This window comes from Loxodonta africana, chromosome 3 (assembly GCF_030014295.1).
Source record: "Loxodonta africana isolate mLoxAfr1 chromosome 3, mLoxAfr1.hap2, whole genome shotgun sequence".
NCBI lineage: Eukaryota > Metazoa > Chordata > Mammalia > Proboscidea > Elephantidae > Loxodonta > Loxodonta africana.
Window position 1 is genome coordinate 204,402,716 of NC_087344.1, and position 20,354 is coordinate 204,423,069.

Below are 20,354 nucleotides of genomic sequence, written 5' to 3' on the forward strand. Positions count from 1 at the left end.
ATGTATGGATAAAATCAGATCCAGGTTTCTCCTCTGAAAAAAACATGCCTTCCACTCCTCAGATGCTGCCCGGGGTCATTTCATGTGAACACCCTCTTTTCTTAGGTATTCAATGGTCTCAGATGCAGAAACAGAAAGCATTTTCATGGAGCCCATTCACCTCTCCTCAGGCGTTGCAGCCAAACAGATCATCAGTGAAGGTAAGACATGCAAAAGCTGGTGGGAGCAGAGTGATTTCAAGGGTCAAATGGAAACTCTGGGGGGAAGCGGGCGTTTGGAAGTTGTAAACATGCCTCTCAGGTATTGCCCTCACATTAGGAGGAGCAGATCCAAAGAAGACAATTCTGCCAAACCCTGTTTATCAGCCTTCACAGGACAGAGATGCACATTATTATACACTGGTGTGAACAGTTACCCCGGTCTACAGCCAGGGAGGCAGCTCCAGCCTTTGAGGACCCCCATTAAGTTTTCTGCTTATCCTCAGGGGTCCTGGGGCAGCTCATGCTAGAGACAGACCTTGAGCCCCAGAAATGACAAGCGGCCTCCAGAGAGTTCTGTTCAAAGGGATGCCTAGGGTTAGGCTTGCATTTCCATTCATTGTTTAAAGATGGTCTTCAAACTGGAGTATGCCCAGGGGAGGAGTCAGGAAAGGTATGACAGGGAGAGATGTTGATATTGATACAGTAAATTTCAAAGTGGATACTGTACTAGATTACACTCAAGGATACTCAGCCTGATTGGATGGATTTTTTTGCCTAGTCATTTTTGGGCAAATAATTTTTTGAGATTTTTTTTTGTCCCTTTTCCCTTCCTTTTTCCCAGGTGACATCTCTGCACTTCTGTTGGGGTAGGTGGGATAGAGGCAGCACTGCTGACGAAATGAGGCCAGGTTACTGTTTGGGCTTTCTTTGGCATCCTCTGCTGGTGGCCTTGATCCCTTTTCTGCTTCAGTCACAGAACCACACGGTCTGCTCCTTCTCTGCCCTAACCCCAGGCTTTTTCATCCGCCTGGCCCTTTGGGTCTCCACTAGGTCCCCTTCCTCAAGGATACTGGAATCTCCTGCACACCTCACGGGAACCAGGAGTTCTATCTGCTGCTGTTGGCTCCTCTGGTCATCTGTGAAGCATCATCTTCTCAAGCCGCCTCTGATGCTTTTTCTTGTTTTCCTTAACCAGCCTATCTGGGGTCCCTATTATCTTGCTCCAAGCCAGTTCACCGCCCAGGAACCCAGTCAGTGTCTTCACCCTGGTCTAGTTCTCTCTGAATTGCTTCCAGCACCACCCTAACTCTAGAAGATCTTTTCCTCCTTCTGTATGGCTGGGAATTTCCCTCAGTGTCAATTCTATTTCTTCCCTGCTCTGGGCTCCACTCTGTGGCCTACTCTCAGACTTGGGTTCTTGCTAAGTAAAAACACAGTTTCAAGAGTCATGAGAAAAACATTTTCTCTTTTTGAAAGCTCACCTTCAAGTCTATCAAATACTTTGGACATTCAAACTCTAGTTTGTAACTAGAAGCTGAGTAATACCTTCTTTATTCTAGGTCTTATCTACTTTGCCCTTCTCTGGGACATTAGTCTTAGTGGCTAAAGGGCTGTGAGGTAGGGGGAAAAAAAAGAATATATTCCTGAGAAAGGAAAACGTATTAGCTCATATTTCCCAACAATACCCTGCTCACTGGTGATCATGGGGTGAAAGTGTGTGTTGAAGAACCTTCCATTTTCACGGACGTCTGCCCATGCCACACATCGAGAGAGCGGAGAAGAGGAGGTGTTACGGTTTACATTGCTTCTGCAGAAACCATAGCAGTAGACATAAATGGGAGGAACAGATGCAGGCAGGGAGCTGGACTCTAACAGGCTGAGGTGTGAACAAGGGGCCTAGGGAAATTTGGAGTTGCCAGTTAAGAAATGAGGTGCTAACCAAAAGGTCGACAGTTGGAATTCACCAGCTGCTCCTTGGAAACCCTATGGGGCAGTTCTTCTCTGTCCCATAGGGTCATTATGAGTCAGAATTGACTCAACAGCAACGGGTTTGGTTTGGGTTTGGATGAGGGAACTGGCACATTTATTTTTAAACTGAAAAAGAAGAAATCAAAACAACAACCTACCTTCCTCAGTTTTACTTTTTATATGTAATAAAGGGAAGACATTATCTAAGTTGGAAGGAGAGGGACTTTTATATTTTGTATTTAAGATTCCAGGAGAGCAAGAGAAAACTGGAAGCCTTCTTCTGTTTAAACTACAGAGTGCTGGGATTGTAGATGTTTTCTTCTTTCAGCTTTTGAAAAGGAGATCAGAGATCACTTAGAGCTCAGAGCTGAGGCTGGGCTGTGGGGGCCATCAGGCAGCTACTGGGTGGTTTAGATGAGAGAGAGAGAGAACAGAGAAACTTTACGGAAATGTAGTCCTCGGCCTGGGCAGAAACGATTCCCAGGATTCTTAGTCCTTGAGCAGGAAGCCCAGCTTACAGGCACTTTTTCAAGCTCATTCCGTGAACACTGGGCCGAGTCAATTTCCCAAATGCAGAGAACTCTTCACTAGTCTCAGCTCAGATACCAAGACTGTCAGGGACAGAGATGGTACCTGCAACAAGTGTGGCCAGCACAAAGGCCACACCTTTCCTACTTCACTCCATTTTTTGTTTGTTTGCTTCTCCCTTTCTTTCTGTTCAGTATTTTTGTCTCCCAAGTGGAAGGAAAAGCTTTACTGTCCGCTATTCTTGCCTGCCTTCTTAGAGAAGGGAAACGTCTTACTTCCCCCAAATACTTGCTAAATCTTGAACAAATATGTTAGGAAGAGAAGAAGAAAGGTGCATTCCCGACATGAGTGAGTTGGAATTTGGGCTCATTTGGAATTTGAGCTTTCCTGACCTGCTGTGCAGGAAGGTCTGAGTCCTGTGTTGAGACTGCCATTGGAGCTCAGGTCAAATTTTTGCCACCTGTCTGAGAGCAGAGAGGCTGAGAATCACAAGTGTTCACAGTCTAGTGGGGGATGCAGACAATAAACAAAATAAATAAGTAAATGTAGAAAGAGATAGGGCATTAGTGACTACTTAGAGTTTTACTTTTCCGCAGAGTGAATTATGTTAAGAAAATATAATTTACTCATTCAAGTAAATATTTCTGAGCATCCACTTTGTACCAGGAACCATGGGAGTTATAGGGATGACTCAGACAGACACCTAATCCTCCAGGACCTCAGTCCAAAGTACCAATCAGCTTGAGAGAAAATATAAGGTGGCAGTGAGGGAACTGTCCCCCTGCACCCACTCTCCACATGCTGTTGGTGACCTGAACTACAGGTGTCCAGGCCAGTGTAGTGGGTTCCCTGGGTCTGCATTTAGTCCCTCCTAGCAGATAAGTTGGCATTTCAGCCTGTGCCCAAAGTCCAGACAGCAAACTGGCCAAGGATGGGCTTTCCCATGTTGCCGGGAAATCCATGGTGTTCCTAACCCTTTGACAAGGATGCTGCCTGTCTCCTTAGAACTCAAGCCGCGAGGGGTCGGAGCAGACTCAGAGTGTCCAGGCCTGCTGGAGTCCGCTGAGCAGCTGCTGGTGGAGGACCTGTACAACCGTGTCAAGGAGAAGATGGACGACACCAGCCTGTACAATACTCCCTGCGTCCTGGACCTGCAGCGGGCCCTGGTCCAGGACCGCCATGAGGCCCCCTGGAATGAGGTGGATGAGGTCTGGCCCAACATCTTCATAGCTGAGAAGTGAGTCTGACTTCTGAGGGTCATGGCCTCTGTCCCACCCCTCTGGTTAGTGCCTCTGAGAGATGAAACTCCCCCAACTTTCACCCAAGGTCCAAGAGCTCCACTCAGCAATTTGAAGCCAGCCAACCACTCACCCAGCCCTGGCCTTGGAGAAAGGCCATCCGTCTACCTGCACACAGAGATCACCAGGCAAAAAGCTGGCACAATGCTTGTCCCCTGCCCTCTTGCCAAAGCCATCCTAGCCATGTCCCTCCAGGTACTTCTCTGAGCCTCCCTTCCTGCCACAGAGTCCTACCAACACAGCCCCAGCTATCACCACCGTTCCCTGACATCTGTAACAACCATATAACAGGACCCTCAGAACCACCGACAGTACTGATCTGCATATACATGTATCAACATGTGAAAATGTTCACAGTAGAGCAAGAGAAAAAACGAGGTACAAAAATATATATACACAGCATGATGTTGATTTAGTAATATATAGGTGCATGTGTGTCTGTGTGGAGCCCTGGTGGCATAGTGGTTAAGTGTTTGGCTGCTAACCAAAAGGTCAGCAGTTCAAATCTACCAGCCGCTCCTTGGAAACCCTATGGGGCAGTTCTACTCTGTCCTTTAGGGGTGCTACGAGTCGGAATCAACTCAAAGACAACGGGCTTGGTTTTGGTTTTTTGGTGTGTCTGTGTGCACTTCTGCATGGACAACAAACTAGAAAGAAATGTGACAAAACGTTAGCAGCACTTTTTTCTGGGAGGTGGGTTTTACAAGTGATTTTTATTTCTTCTTTAGACTTTTTTTGAATTATACAGGTTTCCTATTATAAACATAATCAGGAAAAAAGTTATTTTTTAAAACATTTTAATCAGTTTATCAATGGTTTCCAGAACAAAAACAGAAGCAACTCACTCATATCCTATTCCTCCAGTGCCTTACCTGTGCATAATTGGTACCAGTAAGTTAATCAGTGAAGCCAATTTTTGCTGATCCATTGACTACTTAATGTTCTTCCATATTAATTACCCACTTCCACTTATCCATGAGAGAAGGAAGCACCCAGGGCAGGCAGTAGGGAAAAGAGCTTTGGACACTGGGTCTTATACTCCAACATGGAATAGGCATTTGCCCAGATCCCATTTCCCAGAGTTCTAAGCGTCCAGAGTCCACCAAGCCCTAAGTGACCCCTAAATGATCTGTAGGCCCAGGAATGTTCACATCCGTGGCCACCAGGGACCTCCCGTTGCTGTCGAGTAGATCCCTACAGGACAGAGTAGAACTGCCCCATAGGTTTTCCAAGGAGCACCTGGTGGATTTGAACTGCCGACCTTTTGGTTAGCAGCAGAACTCTTAATCACTACGCCACCAGGGTTTCCACCAGGGACCTCAGGCCTCTCCAAATACCCACCTAAAGGCTTCTGCTCCTTCTGGGACAGCCCTGTCCTCAGGGCCTCTTGAACCTAACCTCCACTTACTCAGCTGCAGCGAAACCAGCTCTGGATGAGGAATCGAAAACACGGGCTCTTGTTCGGTCTTTTTCTTCTTTCACAGTGTTGGGAAGTTATATAACTGCTCTTTGGTTCATTTTTATTATCTTCAAACCGGAATAAAAATCGTTGCCCTATCTACTCCTGAAGCTTATTATCAGAATAAATTGTTTAAAAAGTGCATGTGAAAGCCCTTTGAAAAATACAGCATGCATATTGGCATAAAGTACCCAACATCTTACTACTACTTCTGTCTGCCACTTTTGTGTCTGGACGAATGTCCATTCCCAAGGTGTGGGGTTTTTAAACTAGGCACTCTCTGGACCTTTCAAAGGTTTCCTTACATACCAGTCTGGTTCTCCTCTTCATCCTGCCCTCCTCTGCCCTGCTCCCCATGTCTTCTCTCTCTTGCCACTGCCAGGTGATTGGCTACTTCTTACCATATTTGCAGTGGACTGCAGACATATCAGAGTACATAATGGCACAAATCGTAAAGCGCTGGACTACTGATTGGAAGGTTGGCAGCTCATCCCCACCCAGAGCTGCTTGCAAGACAGGCCTGATGATGTGCTTTTTAAAGGTCACAGCCTTGAAAACCCTTTCGAGCAGTTCTACTCTGCACACATGGGGTTTCCATGAGTTAGAAATTGACTCAACAGCAACTAACAATCACCACCAGACAAACCCAGCGGCAGAGGAGCCACTGGCCCAGCTATGGCCCTCCCGGCCTGACTCAAGCAGGCTCTCAGTCGTATGGATAGTACAGGAGGGCTCCTTTCTAGCTCTGACTCTATCAAAGGTGTCCCTGCCTCTTTTCCCCCAGGAGCGTGGCTGTGAACAAGGCGAGGCTGAAGAGGCTGGGGATTACCCACATCCTGAACGCTGCTCATGGCACTGGTGTTTACACTGGTCCAGAATTCTACACTGGCCTGGAGATACAGTACCTGGGTGTGGAAGTGGATGACTTCCCCGAGGTGGACATCTCTCAGCATTTCCGGAAGGCTGCTGAGTTCCTCGACGAAGCCCTGCTGACCTACAGAGGTGAGGGGGTCTGCCTGCTGCAGACTGCTAGAATTTCACAGAGGGAAGGCAACAGTGAGGGATGTTTAGAAAAAAAAAAAAACTCCTGATAAATGCCATGTGTGGAAGTTATCTGTCTTAAGAAGGTTGTTGTCTCCTCCTGAGAAAAGAGAAATGAAAAGATGATCATTCACCCAATAAATATTTATTCAGGGTCCAACATGCACCAAAGGTCTTTAGGTGGCACAAATGGTTTGCACTTGACTACTAACCTAAAGGTTGATGATTTGAACCCACTCAGTGGTACCACGAAAGAAAGGCATGGCAACCTGCTTCTGTAAAGCTCACAGCCAAGAAGACCCTATAGAGCAGTTCTATTCTGTAACACATGGGGTCACCATGAGTCAGAATCGACTTGATGACAATGGATTTGGTTTGGAACATGTGCCAGGTGTTGTTCTAGGCACTGGGGTTACCGTGGTGGAAGAGACTGACAAAGCCTCTGGCCTTTGAATCTTATATTGTAGTGAATAGAGAGGAAATTTTTAAAAAGGAAAGGAAAAAAGTGAGAAGAATGTCAGAGAATGATAAGTACAAGACAGAGACTGTAACTAGGACGAAGTGTTAGAGTGACTGGTTTGCTTCTTGTGGGGAGTGGTTGAGAAGGCCTCTCTGAGGAAGTGACATTAAACTGAGTGACAAGAATGAGCTAGCTGTGGGAAACCTAGAAGAAGGGGATTCCTGGTCAAGGAAACCGCTGGTGTGCAAAGATCCTAAGGTGGAATGATCTTGGTGTGTTTGAGGAATCCAAGGCTGGTGTGGATTAGCGTAGTGCACGAGGGCTCGAATGGCAGGGGTCTGATGGTATAGAAAGGTGAAGGTCAAGTTAAGGAAGTCGACAGGTGCCTTGGGAAGACACTGGGGGATTGATCGGATTGCCTGTGATGGAGAATGCTACCCCGGTAGGGGGGTGCCAGCGGAAGTGAGGAGGGCTGGCTGAGGCTGTCGCTGTAGTGCAGGGAAGAGATGAAGGGAGGCAAGGCTACAGTTTATAAGGCAGAAGTCTAGGTGAGGAGAGGCGTCAGCCGTGCAACAGGAGCAAGACAGCCAAAGGTTACAAGTTCAGGATCTGGTGATGAGACACCTGGGTTCATGGGCCAGCTTTGCTCTTCTCCATACCTTGTGCCCTTGGGCAATTTCCTTTATCCCTGGGCACCTCAGTTTCCTTATGCGTAGAACAAAGATTAAAAATGTCTACTCTTAAAAGGGCTGTGAGGATTAAAATAAAACCTGCATATAAAGAGCTTACTTATCACAGTACCTGGTGACCTGGTGCAAAATAAATACTTAAAAACTTACAGTATGATTCTAATGAATAAGAATGTTAATGATTCCTGGGGCGGGTATTGCTTGTCATTACCAATGGCCAGGAAGGGTAACTTCTATTTGAAAAAAAGTATATTTAAAACTGTTTTCTCCCCTTTCCGATGCTTTAGAAAAAAAAACCTTTTTAAAAATGCATTGCTTTTCAGCAAGTCAAAGAGACACACGCACACTCATGTTCACTGTAGCATTATTCACCATGCCAAAGATGGAGACAGCCCACGTGCTCTTCAGCAGATGAACGGACAAGTAAAATGTGGCACATACATACAATGGAGTACTATTCAGCCATAAAGAGAAATGACATTCTGATGCATGCTAGAACATGGGGAACCTTGAAAACGTGATGCTCTGTGAAATAAGCCAGGCACAAAATGTCAAATATGGTATGATTCCACTTTTATGAAATATCTAGAACAAGGAAATCCATCATGACAAAAGATGATTAGTAGTTACCAAGGGCTGGAGGGAGGGAAAAATGGGGAGTGAAAATAAATGAAGGCAAGAAAGATAAATAAAAACAAGGGTTGGGGATGAAAGGACGATAACATGAACCATCCAATTACAGGGTTAATGAGAGAGAATCAATTGAGATAATTAAAGTGGTAATAATCTGAACAGGGTATAGCAATCTAAAAAGGTTTAAATATATATTTGTAAGAAAAAAATCAAAATATCGCAGTAGTTAATATCACCACCGGTCTGATCAGAAAAGTCTCTAAACACTGGGTTGCCACGCAGCTCATGGCGGCAGATACAAGTTTTCTAAAATTCTATTTTTTTTTTGCCTGAAATCTCAGGTTTTATCATTAGCAACAACTGTTGATTGTTTTCCTTGATATGACAAGCTCACTTCATTTACTTTCAAGAAAACTTCTGCCAAATACCCAAGTCTGAATAACTATAATTTGCCTGTCAATCATTCTTTCAAGTAAAAATGGGAAAAGTAGCTAGTTTAGCTTGCAACTAAAACAAGTGCACAAGAATTTTCCCTTCCGACAACTACCCTATGTTGGGAAGCAGCTTTACCCACTGTTGCTTTTGTATTGTCAGTGCAAATGTCAACGCAATGAAAAAGGCAAATGATGTTTCCGTATTAGGAAAATAGCTCTGACCTCACAGGCTCCCTGAAAAGTTGTTGAGATCCACAGGAGTCCATGGACCATATTTTGAGAACCACTGTCCTAATTTTATATTGTCTGTGATGCCAAAGCAAAGCCGCAATGCTAGCAGTAAATCCCAGGCTTTCCCTACTGCTTCACCAACCACTCTCTGGCAAAACCCAGATAGTGGATTAACGTGATCAGTCGCTAACCCAAAAGTTGGAGGTTCAAGTCCATGCAGAGGCGCCTCGGAAGAAAGCCCTGCCAATCTATTTCTGAAAAATCAGTTATGGAAAACCCTATGGAACACAGTTCTACTCTGACCCACATGGGGTCACCATGAGTTGGAGTTGACTAGATGGCAATTGGCTTGGATTTACAACTACTTACCTGCTTGCAAATGATTTGTAGATCAATCGTATCATACGGTTTGGCTGAGCCATTTTGAACCTTCCAGTTTCTGTAGAAATGATAAAATTGATCCAAACAAAGGCTTTGGTTGGCATATCTTGTCAAGGACCACAGGTCGTGTCATCTGCCTTGATTTCTTCCTGGCGGTACTCTGGATCCAGGAGGCGTTGTCTTGATAACAGAGGGAAGGCTCCATGAAGCCCTGAGAACCTGACTCCATTACCGTCAGTACTCATGCTACGTTCCTGTTGCAATACTTCAGCCTTTTCATTAGAAATAATCAATGTTTAAGTGACAAGTAGTTGGAACTGTAACTTGAGTTTTTTTTTTTTTTTTGGCAAAACCATGAAGAGAAAGAATGGACCAACATGGTCTGAGGGGTTAATGGGATAAATAATTACTTAGCAGCTGGATAGGAGTTTAGAGAGTCCTTAGGCTTTTGAACTGAGATCCATATAAGGTCCCAAGAATGGGCAAACCCAGTCAGATTCCTCTCGTTTTGTCACATTTCCTTTGGAAGACACTTTGACTTTTCTCAAAACCTTCTCTTATCTTCCCCGTGATGCCCACCCACCTGAAGGGAAAAAGAAGGAAAGAAAGAAAGAAAAAAAGCATCTCTTTGACCAATGTGGCAATGTGGAATGGAGTGTGTCACATGCCCTGTGGAAGAGGGAATTTGTTCTGCGGCTTTTCCTCGGGGGCTGGCGCCCACGGGCGGACTTCCCCTGGGGAGTCGGAGGCGGGCGCAGTGGACAATGCGTGTAGACACCGTCACAGCGCGCTGTCCTCCCGCAGCGCTCGTGGGCAGAGACAGACCACCGAGGGTGAAACGCGTTAACACCTTCCAGGAGCACCGGCGAGAGCAAGAAAGCAGGAGAAGGCTGCCTGGAGGGTGGAGGAAGGGAGGACGCGCCCGGCCAGGTGGGGCGGAGTTGCTGTGCGATTGGAGCAGGGACGTTTCCTGTCCGGGTTTCACCAAGGCGCCCAGGATGCGGGCGTCGGGCTGGGTCCCATCTGCCAGGAGTGGGCGCACCGTTGCCTGCAGTGCTGGCGAGTGTGTTAGCTCCGCCAGGGGCCTGAGGCCCTTGGAAATTAACCTTTTCTTGGGACCAGATGGAGTCCAGGTCACCTTCAGGGCCTGTGCAGGGTCCAAGCGATGGATTTCCTCTGCTCTTGCTACCCATCCGCTCCGTTCAGCCTCACCCTCCCATTTCTCCACACTCCTGCAAGGGAGGCAAGGGAGGCTAAAGGACGGTGTTACTATGGCTGCTTTTGTGGGTAGTTCCTACACTTGGCTGAGAAGCTCTCACTACACCTTGAATTGACCCCTGAGGCTGTTTCTGTTGTTTCCTCTTGTCTGTAATGCTTTGGAAGGAGCCCCAGTGGAGCAACCGTTAAGTGTTCAGCTGCTAACCAAAATGTTGGCAGTTAGAACCCACCCAGTGGCTCTGTGGAAGAAAGACCTGGCAACCTGCTTTCCTAAAGATTACAGCCAAGAAAACCTAGAGGGGCAGTACTCCTCTGTCTCCTGAGGTCGCTATGAGTTGGAATCCACTCACTGCACTTGGCAACATGATACTTTGGAGTCAGTTCCTAGCAGCTAGGAAGAAGAAATTCAAACACCTGGTATTAGACATTTTACTTAATAATCACCCCACAAAGTGGAAGTTATTATTTACTTTTTATTGATTGGGAAATTGAGGCCCATGGAAGGTTAAGTGACTTTGCCCAAGTGTAATAATGGATATTCTCTTGGTTGCTAGTAAGTCCAAACCATCCCAAGCTACTCAACAAGCAGCAAAGGTATTAATTAAAAAGGCACTGGAGGCGGCTAACAGATACATGAGGAAATGCTCACGATCATTAGCCATTAGAGAAATGCAAATCAAAACCACAATGAGATACCATCTCACCTCAACTAGGCTAGCATTGACTCAAAAAACACAAAATAGTAAATGTTGGAGAGGTTATGGAGAGACTGGAACCCTTACACACTGCTGGTGGGAATATAAAATGGTACAACCACTTTGGAAATCAATTTAGTGCTTCCTTAAAAAGCTAGAAATAGAAGTATCATATGATCCAGCAATCCCACTCCTTGGAATATATTCTAGAGAAATAAGAGCCCTCACATGAATAGATATATGCACACCCATGTGCATTGCAGCACTGTTCACAATAGCAAAAAGATGGAAAGCAAACCTAGGTACCCACCAACAGACAAATGAGTAAACAAATTATGATATATTCACACAATGGAATACTACGCAACAATAAAGAACAGCGATGAATCCGAGAAATATCTCGCAACATGGATGAATCTGGAAGGCATTGTACTGAGTGAAATTAGTCGCAAAAGGACAAATATTGTAAGAGACCACTATTATAAGAACTCAAGAAAAGATTTAAACACAGAGAAAAATATTCTTTGATGGTTACGAGGGTGGAAAGGGAGTGAGAGGGTTATTCACTAACTAGATAGTAAACTAGATAATAGACAAGAATTATCTTAGGCGAAGGGAATGACAACACACAATACAGGGGAAGTCAGCACAGCTGGACTAAACCAAAAGCTAAGAAGTCTCCTGAACACAACCAAACACTTCAACGGACAGAGTCGCAGGGGCAGGGACCTGGGGACCATGGTTTTGGGGGACATCTAGGTCAATTGGTATAACAAAGCTTATTAAGAAAAAGTTCTTCATCCCACTTTGGTGAATGGCATCTGCGGTCTTAAAAGCTTACAAACGGCCATCTAAGAGACTTCAATTGGTCCCAACTCACCTGGAGCAAAGGAGAATGAAGAATGCCGAAGACACAAAGAAAACACTAGCCCAAGAGACAAAAGAGCTGCATAAACCAGAGACTCCATCAGCCTGAGACCAGAAGAACTACATGGTGCCTGGCTACCATCAATGACTGACCGCCCTGACAGGGAACACAACAGACAGTCCCTGATGGAGTGGGGAAAAAGTGTGGTGCAGAACTCAAATTCACGTAAAAAGACCAGACTTAATGGTCTGACCGAGACTAGAAGAATCTCAGAAGACATGGCCTCCGGATTCTCTGTTAACCCAGAACTAAAACCATTCCTGAAGCCAACTCTTCAGACAAAGGTTAGACTGGACTATAAAAAAAATAGAATGATACTCTTGAGGAGTGTGCTTCTTGGATCAAGTAGATGTGCGGGACTGAATGGGAAGCTCCTGGCTGGAGGCAGGATCAGAAGGCAGAAAGGGATAGGAGCTAGTTGAATGGTACGGGAAACCTGGGATGAAAAGGGGGAGTGTGCCGTAACATTACAGGGATTGCAACTAGGGTCTCATAGCAGTGTGTGTATAAATTTTTGTATGAGAAACTAACTTGAGCTGTAAACTTTCACCTAAAACACCATAAAAAAATAATATATATAAATATATAAATAAAAAGACACAGGAAGGAATCCAAGGACAGGGATGTACCTGGCCCCAGGATGGTTCTGGAAAGGGACTGGACATCCCTCTTGGTTGCAATCTTCTCTTTCTCTCTCTACCTAGAATAGAATGGCCCTCCACAGGCCTGGCCATTTAACGTTATTTTCCTACCTTACTCCCAGTTCCAAATTCCCTGAAGAGAGAATTTCCTGAGCAGACTCTGGTCATATGTCTACCCTTATGTCTATAGATGGTGGCAATGGGGGTGGTTTCTGGAAAAGTACATCTTTCTGCGTTTTCCTGGAGCGGGAGAAGGGGGTACATTATGAGAAAAGGGGAGGTAGAGTTATGAACTGGGAGGACACAGCACAAGTGCCTGCCCCGTAAGGGCATACTGAGAGTGGTAGAGAGAATTTGAAATCAGTCTTACAGAAGTCCCATGTTCTCTTCACTACTTGTACTCCTCAAAATTTAAAACAGAGGAACTACACCTAGGTGGAACGGCCCATCAGTTCTGCTGCTAATCAAAACAGTGACTCTGCAAATTAGAAAAAGACCCCTCTCCTCAAACCATTTTACTGCCAGAAATGTTTCTTCCTAAGACAAATAAGTCTACTTTGACTTCAGTGTGAAGGATGCCCCTGGAGCTGTGCAAAGCACAGTCTATACAACCATCAGTGAAGGCCCCATGCCTGGCAGAGAAAGAAAATCCTGTCACTGCTTTGGTTGAAGTGGGTGGGGGCCCAGAATCCACCCGCCCAGCCTCTCCCTTGTCCCTCAGGCTTCCCCTGAGGCCCCCTGGAGAAATTCCAGGGTACAAGAAATACAAAGTGGAAAAACATGGCACCCCTGACCTGGTCCCAGTCAGACTGGGTCTAAAGCAGTATTTGGTGCCCTTGTGAGGAAGACTGGCTGATCCTGTCATGACGTGACCTGACCTGATGATCCTTCCTCCAAAGTAAGAGAGTGAAACATTGGAACTACTAGTTGCAGATTATGGCCTGGTCAGGTAGTTAAGGGGGAGTCTTTGGTAAGGTCCAGCTGAGCCCTGAGCTAGAGGTGGAAGACAATTTTTGTTAGCTGCTGTTGACTTGGCCCAAGTCACTCAACAGGATCAGACCATTGTGATTCATAGGGTTTTCATGGGCTGATTTTCAGAAGTAGATCGCCAGGCCTTTCTTCCTAGTCCATCTTAGTCTGGAAGGTCCACTAAAATCTATTCAGCATCATAGCAACGTACAAGCCTTCACGGACAGACAAGTAATGGCTGCGCTTGAGTTGCATTGGCCAGAAATTATACCCAGATCTCCCACATGGAAGGTGAAAATTCTACCACTGAACCACTGCTGTCCCCAAGAGAAGAATAGAGAAAGTCAACCTGTTGACACTCTTTTAGTGGCTTTGATTCTGCTTGCTTACCTCCCTTCCGTGGCTGCTGGCTTTTCTTGGCAATAAGGCCTTTCAGTGCCCTCCAGTCTTGCCTGTCTCTGAGGTCCTTTGGGACAAAGACAAGCCCTTAACTAGTACAAAGATAGAATAATGAAAGGGTCATTCCCCTCTTCCCCCACATCATTAGGTAGGACTCTTAACCGATTTAACAAACATCCCCCAAAATTGTTCACAAGTAGATTAATGACATCCTGGAGGAAGGTCTCTATTGGTTGCTTTCTGCCTTTTAAATGGTCACTCAAATGAAGCCACAGAAGACATAAAGGATGCAAAGCAGGTGGGGAGGCAGGAGACAGCTATCTATTGATGACAAAGTCAAGACTTGCAAATATTTCTGTAGGCTACAACTAGAGAAAAATTTAATAGGGACTTGTAGCATTTTCCTTATGTTTAAAAATCCTACAAGATAAGATCCACCAGGCTTAATAGCAGTTTTTGAAAAGTGTTACAGATTTTAGTTGATCCGAAAGATAATTTGAGCTCATTGTGTGACACATCCACCCACAGTGCACACTTGGCATCAGTGAAGTCCCAGTGTCCAAAGCAGGGGTGGTGAGGGGCGGTGCAACTCCATGTGGCTCAGCCCTAACCTAAAATGCCTTGCTCCATCCTGGAACAAATTTCTAAGGAAAAAAAACTGATAAAGTGAGACCTGCAGGAGAGTGGCTAGAATAGTAAGGGAACATGAAACTCTGTCCAAGAAATGATTTCGAAGAATCAGAATAATCTGGGGGAAAAAAAAAACAAAAAGAATCTCCTGGTAAGAATATGATAGTGATCTTCTCAAGGATTTTTTTTCGTAAAAGGTCTGGTTCATATAGATATATTCTTATTGTTCCCAGAATGCCAGAGTAAGAGCCCTTGTTTGTATGTTACAGGAAGTCATATTTTGTCCTAACATAAGAAAGAATTTTCCAGAAATTAGAGTGATCCAAATATCGAGTGGGGTGTATGTGTCTGTGTGTCTGTGTGTGATAGTGAGTTCCCTGTCACTGGAAGCATCGTAGCAGAGGCTGGATGACTTAGCATTAAGGATGTTGTAAAGTTAATTCCTGGACAGCACAGGAGTTTAAACTATGACTTCTGTGGTGCTCTCCAACATCAAGATTCTGCCTTTCTTGATCCATTTATCTTAGCATCTTTCTTTTTCTTCTCTTTGCCTCCTTACCCCATTCTATATTTACCTCCCTCTCATGCTCAGTTTGGTGGGTAGAGAGTAGAGAGGTGCACTCAAGTGTTTCAAAAGTGGTGACCAAAAAAAACCAATCCCAACCCATTACCTTCGAGTTGATTCCGACTCATAGCAACCCTATAGGACAGAGTAGAGCAGTTGCATAGGGTTTCCAAGAAGCACCTGGTGGATTCTAACTGCTAACCTTTTGGTTAGCAGCTGTAGCTCTTAACCACTGTGCCACCAGGGTTTCCAAAAAGGGTATCTGTCTCCCCAGCAGGGACTCAAACCCTGGTCTCCCACGTGACAGGAGGGGATACTCACCATTTGTTTTTCCCACCCAACCCCTGCTTATGTGCCGACAACGGTTATGTGTCCAATAAACACCATATGAATGTAATATGAAGCCCTGGTGCACAGTGGTTAAGAGCTCAGCTGCTAACCAAGAGGTCAGCAGTTCAAATCTACCAGCAGCTCCTTGGAAACCCTATGGGGCGGTTCTACACTATCCTATAGGGTCTCTATGAGTCCAAATTAACTCAACGGCAACGGGTATCTGTAATATGGGGACAATGATGTTCATTTCTCATGTGACATGAGCCTGGACGAACACCAGAGGCAAGGTAAACACAAGAAGTCCAGAACATCAAAACGCCACTTTAACTTCAGGGAAGCCACTGTAGTTATGTTGTTACCCCTTCAGCCATTCAAGTGTAATTATTGTTGTTGTTAGCTCCACCTCATGGCAACTTAGGTATAATACAGCGAAACCTTGCCCCATCTTGTGCCATCGTAATTCACATCTGAGTCCATTGTTGTGGCTCTCGTGTTAGTATATCTCATGAAGGGTTTCCCTCCATTTGGTGACTCTCTCCTTTACCAAGCACAATGTTCTTTTCCAGCAATTAATCTTTCCTGATTATGTACCCAAGGTAAGCCAGTGGAAGTCCCCCAATCGTCTTCTCTAAGCAGCACCCTGGCTGCATTTCTTCTAAGACCGATTTGCTTGTTCTTAGAGAGGAGTATCAGATGGCTCTGGTACCGCATATCCTGCCACACTCAGCAGTAGCTAAATTTTTGTATTTCCTTTTCAGGGAAAGCCCTGGTCAGTAGTGAAATGGGCATCAGCCGGTCAGCAGTGCTTGTGGTGGCCTACCTGATGATCTTCCACAACATGGCCATCCTGGAGGCCTTGATGACCGTGCGCAAGAAGCGGGCCATCTACCCCAACGACGGCTTCCTGAAGCAGCTCCGCGAGCTCAACGAGAAGCTGATGGAGGAGAGAGAAGAGGACGATGGCGGGGAGGAGGGCACAGACCAGGGGAGCACACTAGGGGCCAGAGTGCATGGCCTCACCGTGGAGGAGGAGGATGACATCACCAGCCACCTAAGTGGATCCTCCTTGGGGAAGGCCAGCCAGGCCTCCAAGCCCCTCACCCTTATAGACGAGGATGAGGAGGAGAGGCTGTATGAGGAGTGGAAGAAGGGGCAAGGCCTCCCCACAGGCAAGGTCCCCCAGGGTGGAGATGGCCGGTGCTTAGCCTCCTCTGGCCAGGGCGGGGAGGAATTGGAGGATGAGGACGTGGAGAGCATCATCCGGGAATGGCAGAGCCGAAATGAGCGGTACCAGACAGAAGAGCACCAGAGACGGGGCAGGGAGGAGGAAGAGGAGGTGGAGAGTGAGGCTGGCTGCTTCGTGGGGAGAAGACGGAGGCACACCCTGAGTGAGAGCAGCACCTCAGAGAGCGTCAGCAGCCATGACATACGGGTCCTGAAGCAGCAGCTGCAGATGAGCAGCCTGAACCGAGCTGGGAGGCGCCGCTCGGACTCAGTGTCCACAGAGAGCACCTGGGACATGTGGAACCAGAGGCTGCTGGAGATTGAGAAGGAGGCCGCCCGGAAGTATCACTCCAGGAGCAGGAGAGAGGAGGCAGACACAGGCTCAGAGGCAGGGAGCAGGGTGCCAGAGGATGATGAGGAGAGTGTGGCTTCAGAGGCCAGCTCCTTCTACAACTTCTGCAGCAGGAACAAGGACAAGCTCACTGCCCTAGAGAGGTGGAAGATCAAGAGAATCCAATTTGGATTTCACAAAAAAGACTCGGAGGCAGGAGATGGCAGCAGTGAGCAAGGGGCAGAGGAGGCAGAGGGGGAGAAAAGGAACCCCTCCGATGTCAACCTGACGGCCTACCAGGCCTGGAAGCTGAAACACCAGAAGAAGCTGGGCAGTGAGAACAAGGAGGAGGTGGTGGAGCTCAGCAAGGGAGAGGACTCAGCCTCAGCCAAGAAGAGGCAGCGGAGGCTGGAGCTGCTGGAGAGGAGCCGGCAGACGCTGGAGGAGAGCCAGTCCATGGGAAGCTGGGAGGCAGCCAGCTCGGCAGCCAGCATGAGCATCCCCCTGTCAGCATTCTGGTCTGCAACCCCCTCAGTCAGTGCTGATGGGGACACAGGGTCAGTACTCAGCACCCAGAGCCACCGCTCCCACCTGTCTCAGGCCGCAAGCAACTCAAGGGGATGCTCTGTCTCCAACCCCACCACACCCCTGCCCACCCTGCCAGTGGGGCCTGGAGACACAATTTCCATTGCCAGTATCCAGAACTGGATCGCCAACGTGGTCAGCGAGACCCTTGCCCAGAAGCAGAATGAAATGTTGCTGTTGTCCCGCTCACCGTCCATTGCAAGCCTGAAGGTGGCACCGCTGGCTGGCTGCCTGGGGGATGACCAAGCGTCCATGCTCAGTGGACAGAGCGGCTCCTCCCTGGGTGGCTGCCTGTGGCCTCAGAGCCAGACAAGACCTAGCTGTGACACGCAGTCTGTGCTGTCCTCCAACACCACACTGAGCTCGAGGGCCGAGGACACAGGGAGTAAGGTGAAGGGGACAAGCAAGCCTATCTATAGCCTCTTTGCCGATGATGTGGACCTAAAGGAGCTTGGTCGGAAGGAGAAGGAGAGGCAAATGGAGTTGAGGGAGAAGATGTCTGAGTACAAAATGGAGAAGCTGGCCTCAGACAACAAACGCAGCTCCCTTTTCAAGAAGAAGGTCAAGGAAGAGGATGATGACGTTAGTGACAGGGATGAGGACACTGACAGTGCCATAGGGAGCTTCCGATACTCTTCCCACACTAATTCCCAAAAACCGGAAACAGACACCTCCTCTTCCCTGGCTGTCTCTGATTGTTATGGAAATGACAACAGAGCTGACAAAGAGATGGATAGAAGCATTAATAAGTGGCTAGGTGGCCTCAGGACAGAGGAAAAATCTCCTTCCCAAAGTGATTGGTCTGGAAGCTCCAGAGGGAAGTACACCAGATCCTCCACGCTCCGGGAGACTGCGTCTAAATCCTCCAGTTACAAATTCTCCAAGTCGCAGTCAGAGGAACGGGATACCTCCTCCTACCAGGAGGCAAATGGCAACTCGGTCAGAAGCACTTCCCGGTTCTCCTCTTCCTCCACCAGAGAGGGCAGAGAGATGCACAAGTCCTCCAGGTCCATGTTCAGTGAGACCTCAAGCTCCCGAGAGGAAAGCCCAGAGCCCTACTTCTTCCGTAGGACCCCCGAGCCCCCTGAAGGGGCAGAGTCCCCTGAACAGCGACGTCGGGATTGGGCCAGGCCCAAGGACTGGGAAGATGTGGAAGAATCATCCAAATCAGACTTTTCTGAATTTGGAGCCAAGAGGAAGTTCACACAGAGCTTCGCGAGGTCTGAAGAGGAGGGAGAAAGAGAAAGGGTGGAAAACAGGGAGGAAGGGAGGTTTGCCTCGGGGCGGCGGTCCCAGTATCACAGAAGCACTGACAGGGAGGAAGAGGGGGAAATGGACGATGAAGCCATCATTGCCGCCTGGAGACGTCGACAAGAAGAAACCTGGACTAAGTTGCAGAGAAGGAGGGAGGATTAAGCTGGGCAAAGCAGACCTAGGGGAGACCGAGAAAACAGAAGGACCCATACTGCCTGGCACAGGTCTCAGGCACACATTGCTACCACCTGTCAAGGTCATCAGTATGAGGTTTGAATGCCGGACCATCTAGCCCCGTTTACCTGTTGCCCAATGGCCTCTAAGATTTGGTGCTTCACTTTTGTATGTGGTAGTGTCCCTCATAGACTAGAGAGGTAAGTTGAAAACGCAATGTAGTTTGTTGGGAAACTCTAGCTTACATCCAGGAAGGCCACGAACGTGGCACATGGCTCTGTTTGAGGAAGTGTTATAGTTTTGTGATGAGACCCAGTAAATCTCCTGTGGCAAGCTTAACCTATCCTGACAATGCTTAGTTCTTGTTGTTTCCTTTTATTGTTTTGGATCTCCATTAAATGGTATATTGTCAAATATTTCTTTTTCATTCTGATCACTTTTAACTCTTTGGGAATTAGGGGGAATCACTTTAGATGAGTTATTATGAGCCAACCTCCTCTTGTTCAACAAAAGCTATGCCTTCAGACACCACCACCATCATCTCATTATCAAAAATCATAATCAGGTATTTTGGCTATGATACAATGCAGTGGGAGATTATAATAGTAAAACCCTTGAGAGTAACAGAGGGGACTAGAGAAAGACAGAACATGGTTTATTGTGGTGGGAGTGGCAAGATATAAGATAGAGAGAGGATTCCTCTGGAAAAGCAGAAAAACAAAAGAAGACCATAGTGGAGAGAAGAAGCCCAATACAAGGAGATAGAGACATATATTTATAAAATCTAGTGGTCATCCTTGCTTTCTATTTCCTTGGAGGATCTTTGGATAATGCAGTTACTCGTCCACTTGATCCTTCCCAGCACTCTGGAGAAGCAAGGTGGGTGAGGCCTCTTTACCCGTTGTTCTGAAGGAGTTTCTGCCCTCCCAAAACACAGGCTGGGTTGCTGAAGCAAGAAGACATAGTTTGAGTACCTTACAACAATCATTGATGGACTTGTCGCCACAGTTGCTTTTAAGCAGAAATACCTTGTGGGCTTCAAAAACACACATGTGCCATGCAGGGGTCAGAGATGTCTTGATCAAACAAAAAATCCAATTCAGGATACACAGCAGCTGATGAGATGACTAACGGGAGGCAAGACAAGTAAGGAGAAACCCACCAATGGGGACTAATAGGAATGATAATTCAACATATGATCGATTTTTCTAAGAAGTGAGTTGTGAAATGTGGAGATTACAAAATCTTTGTGAGTGAATTAGTTTTGCATCACACATCTCGACACGCACAAAGATAAAAACATCA

The 20,354-nt window shown here is 46.8% G+C and overlaps 1 protein-coding gene across 1 annotated transcript in view; it reads left to right on the forward strand.

Annotated features, from left to right (window-relative positions):
- The window catches only part of STYXL2 (serine/threonine/tyrosine interacting like 2), a 43,874-nt gene extending 24,491 nt beyond the window's left edge, over nt 1-19,383 (forward strand). The window contains exons 2-5 of the mRNA XM_003415218.4: nt 106-200; nt 3,483-3,714; nt 6,019-6,236; nt 16,240-19,383. Of these exons, the coding sequence (XP_003415266.1) occupies nt 106-200; nt 3,483-3,714; nt 6,019-6,236; nt 16,240-19,037 (3,343 nt within the window). The 3' untranslated portion in view covers nt 19,038-19,383. The remainder of the gene's footprint in view (nt 1-105; nt 201-3,482; nt 3,715-6,018; nt 6,237-16,239) is intronic.
- The last annotated feature ends 971 nt before the right edge of the window (nt 19,384-20,354 follow it).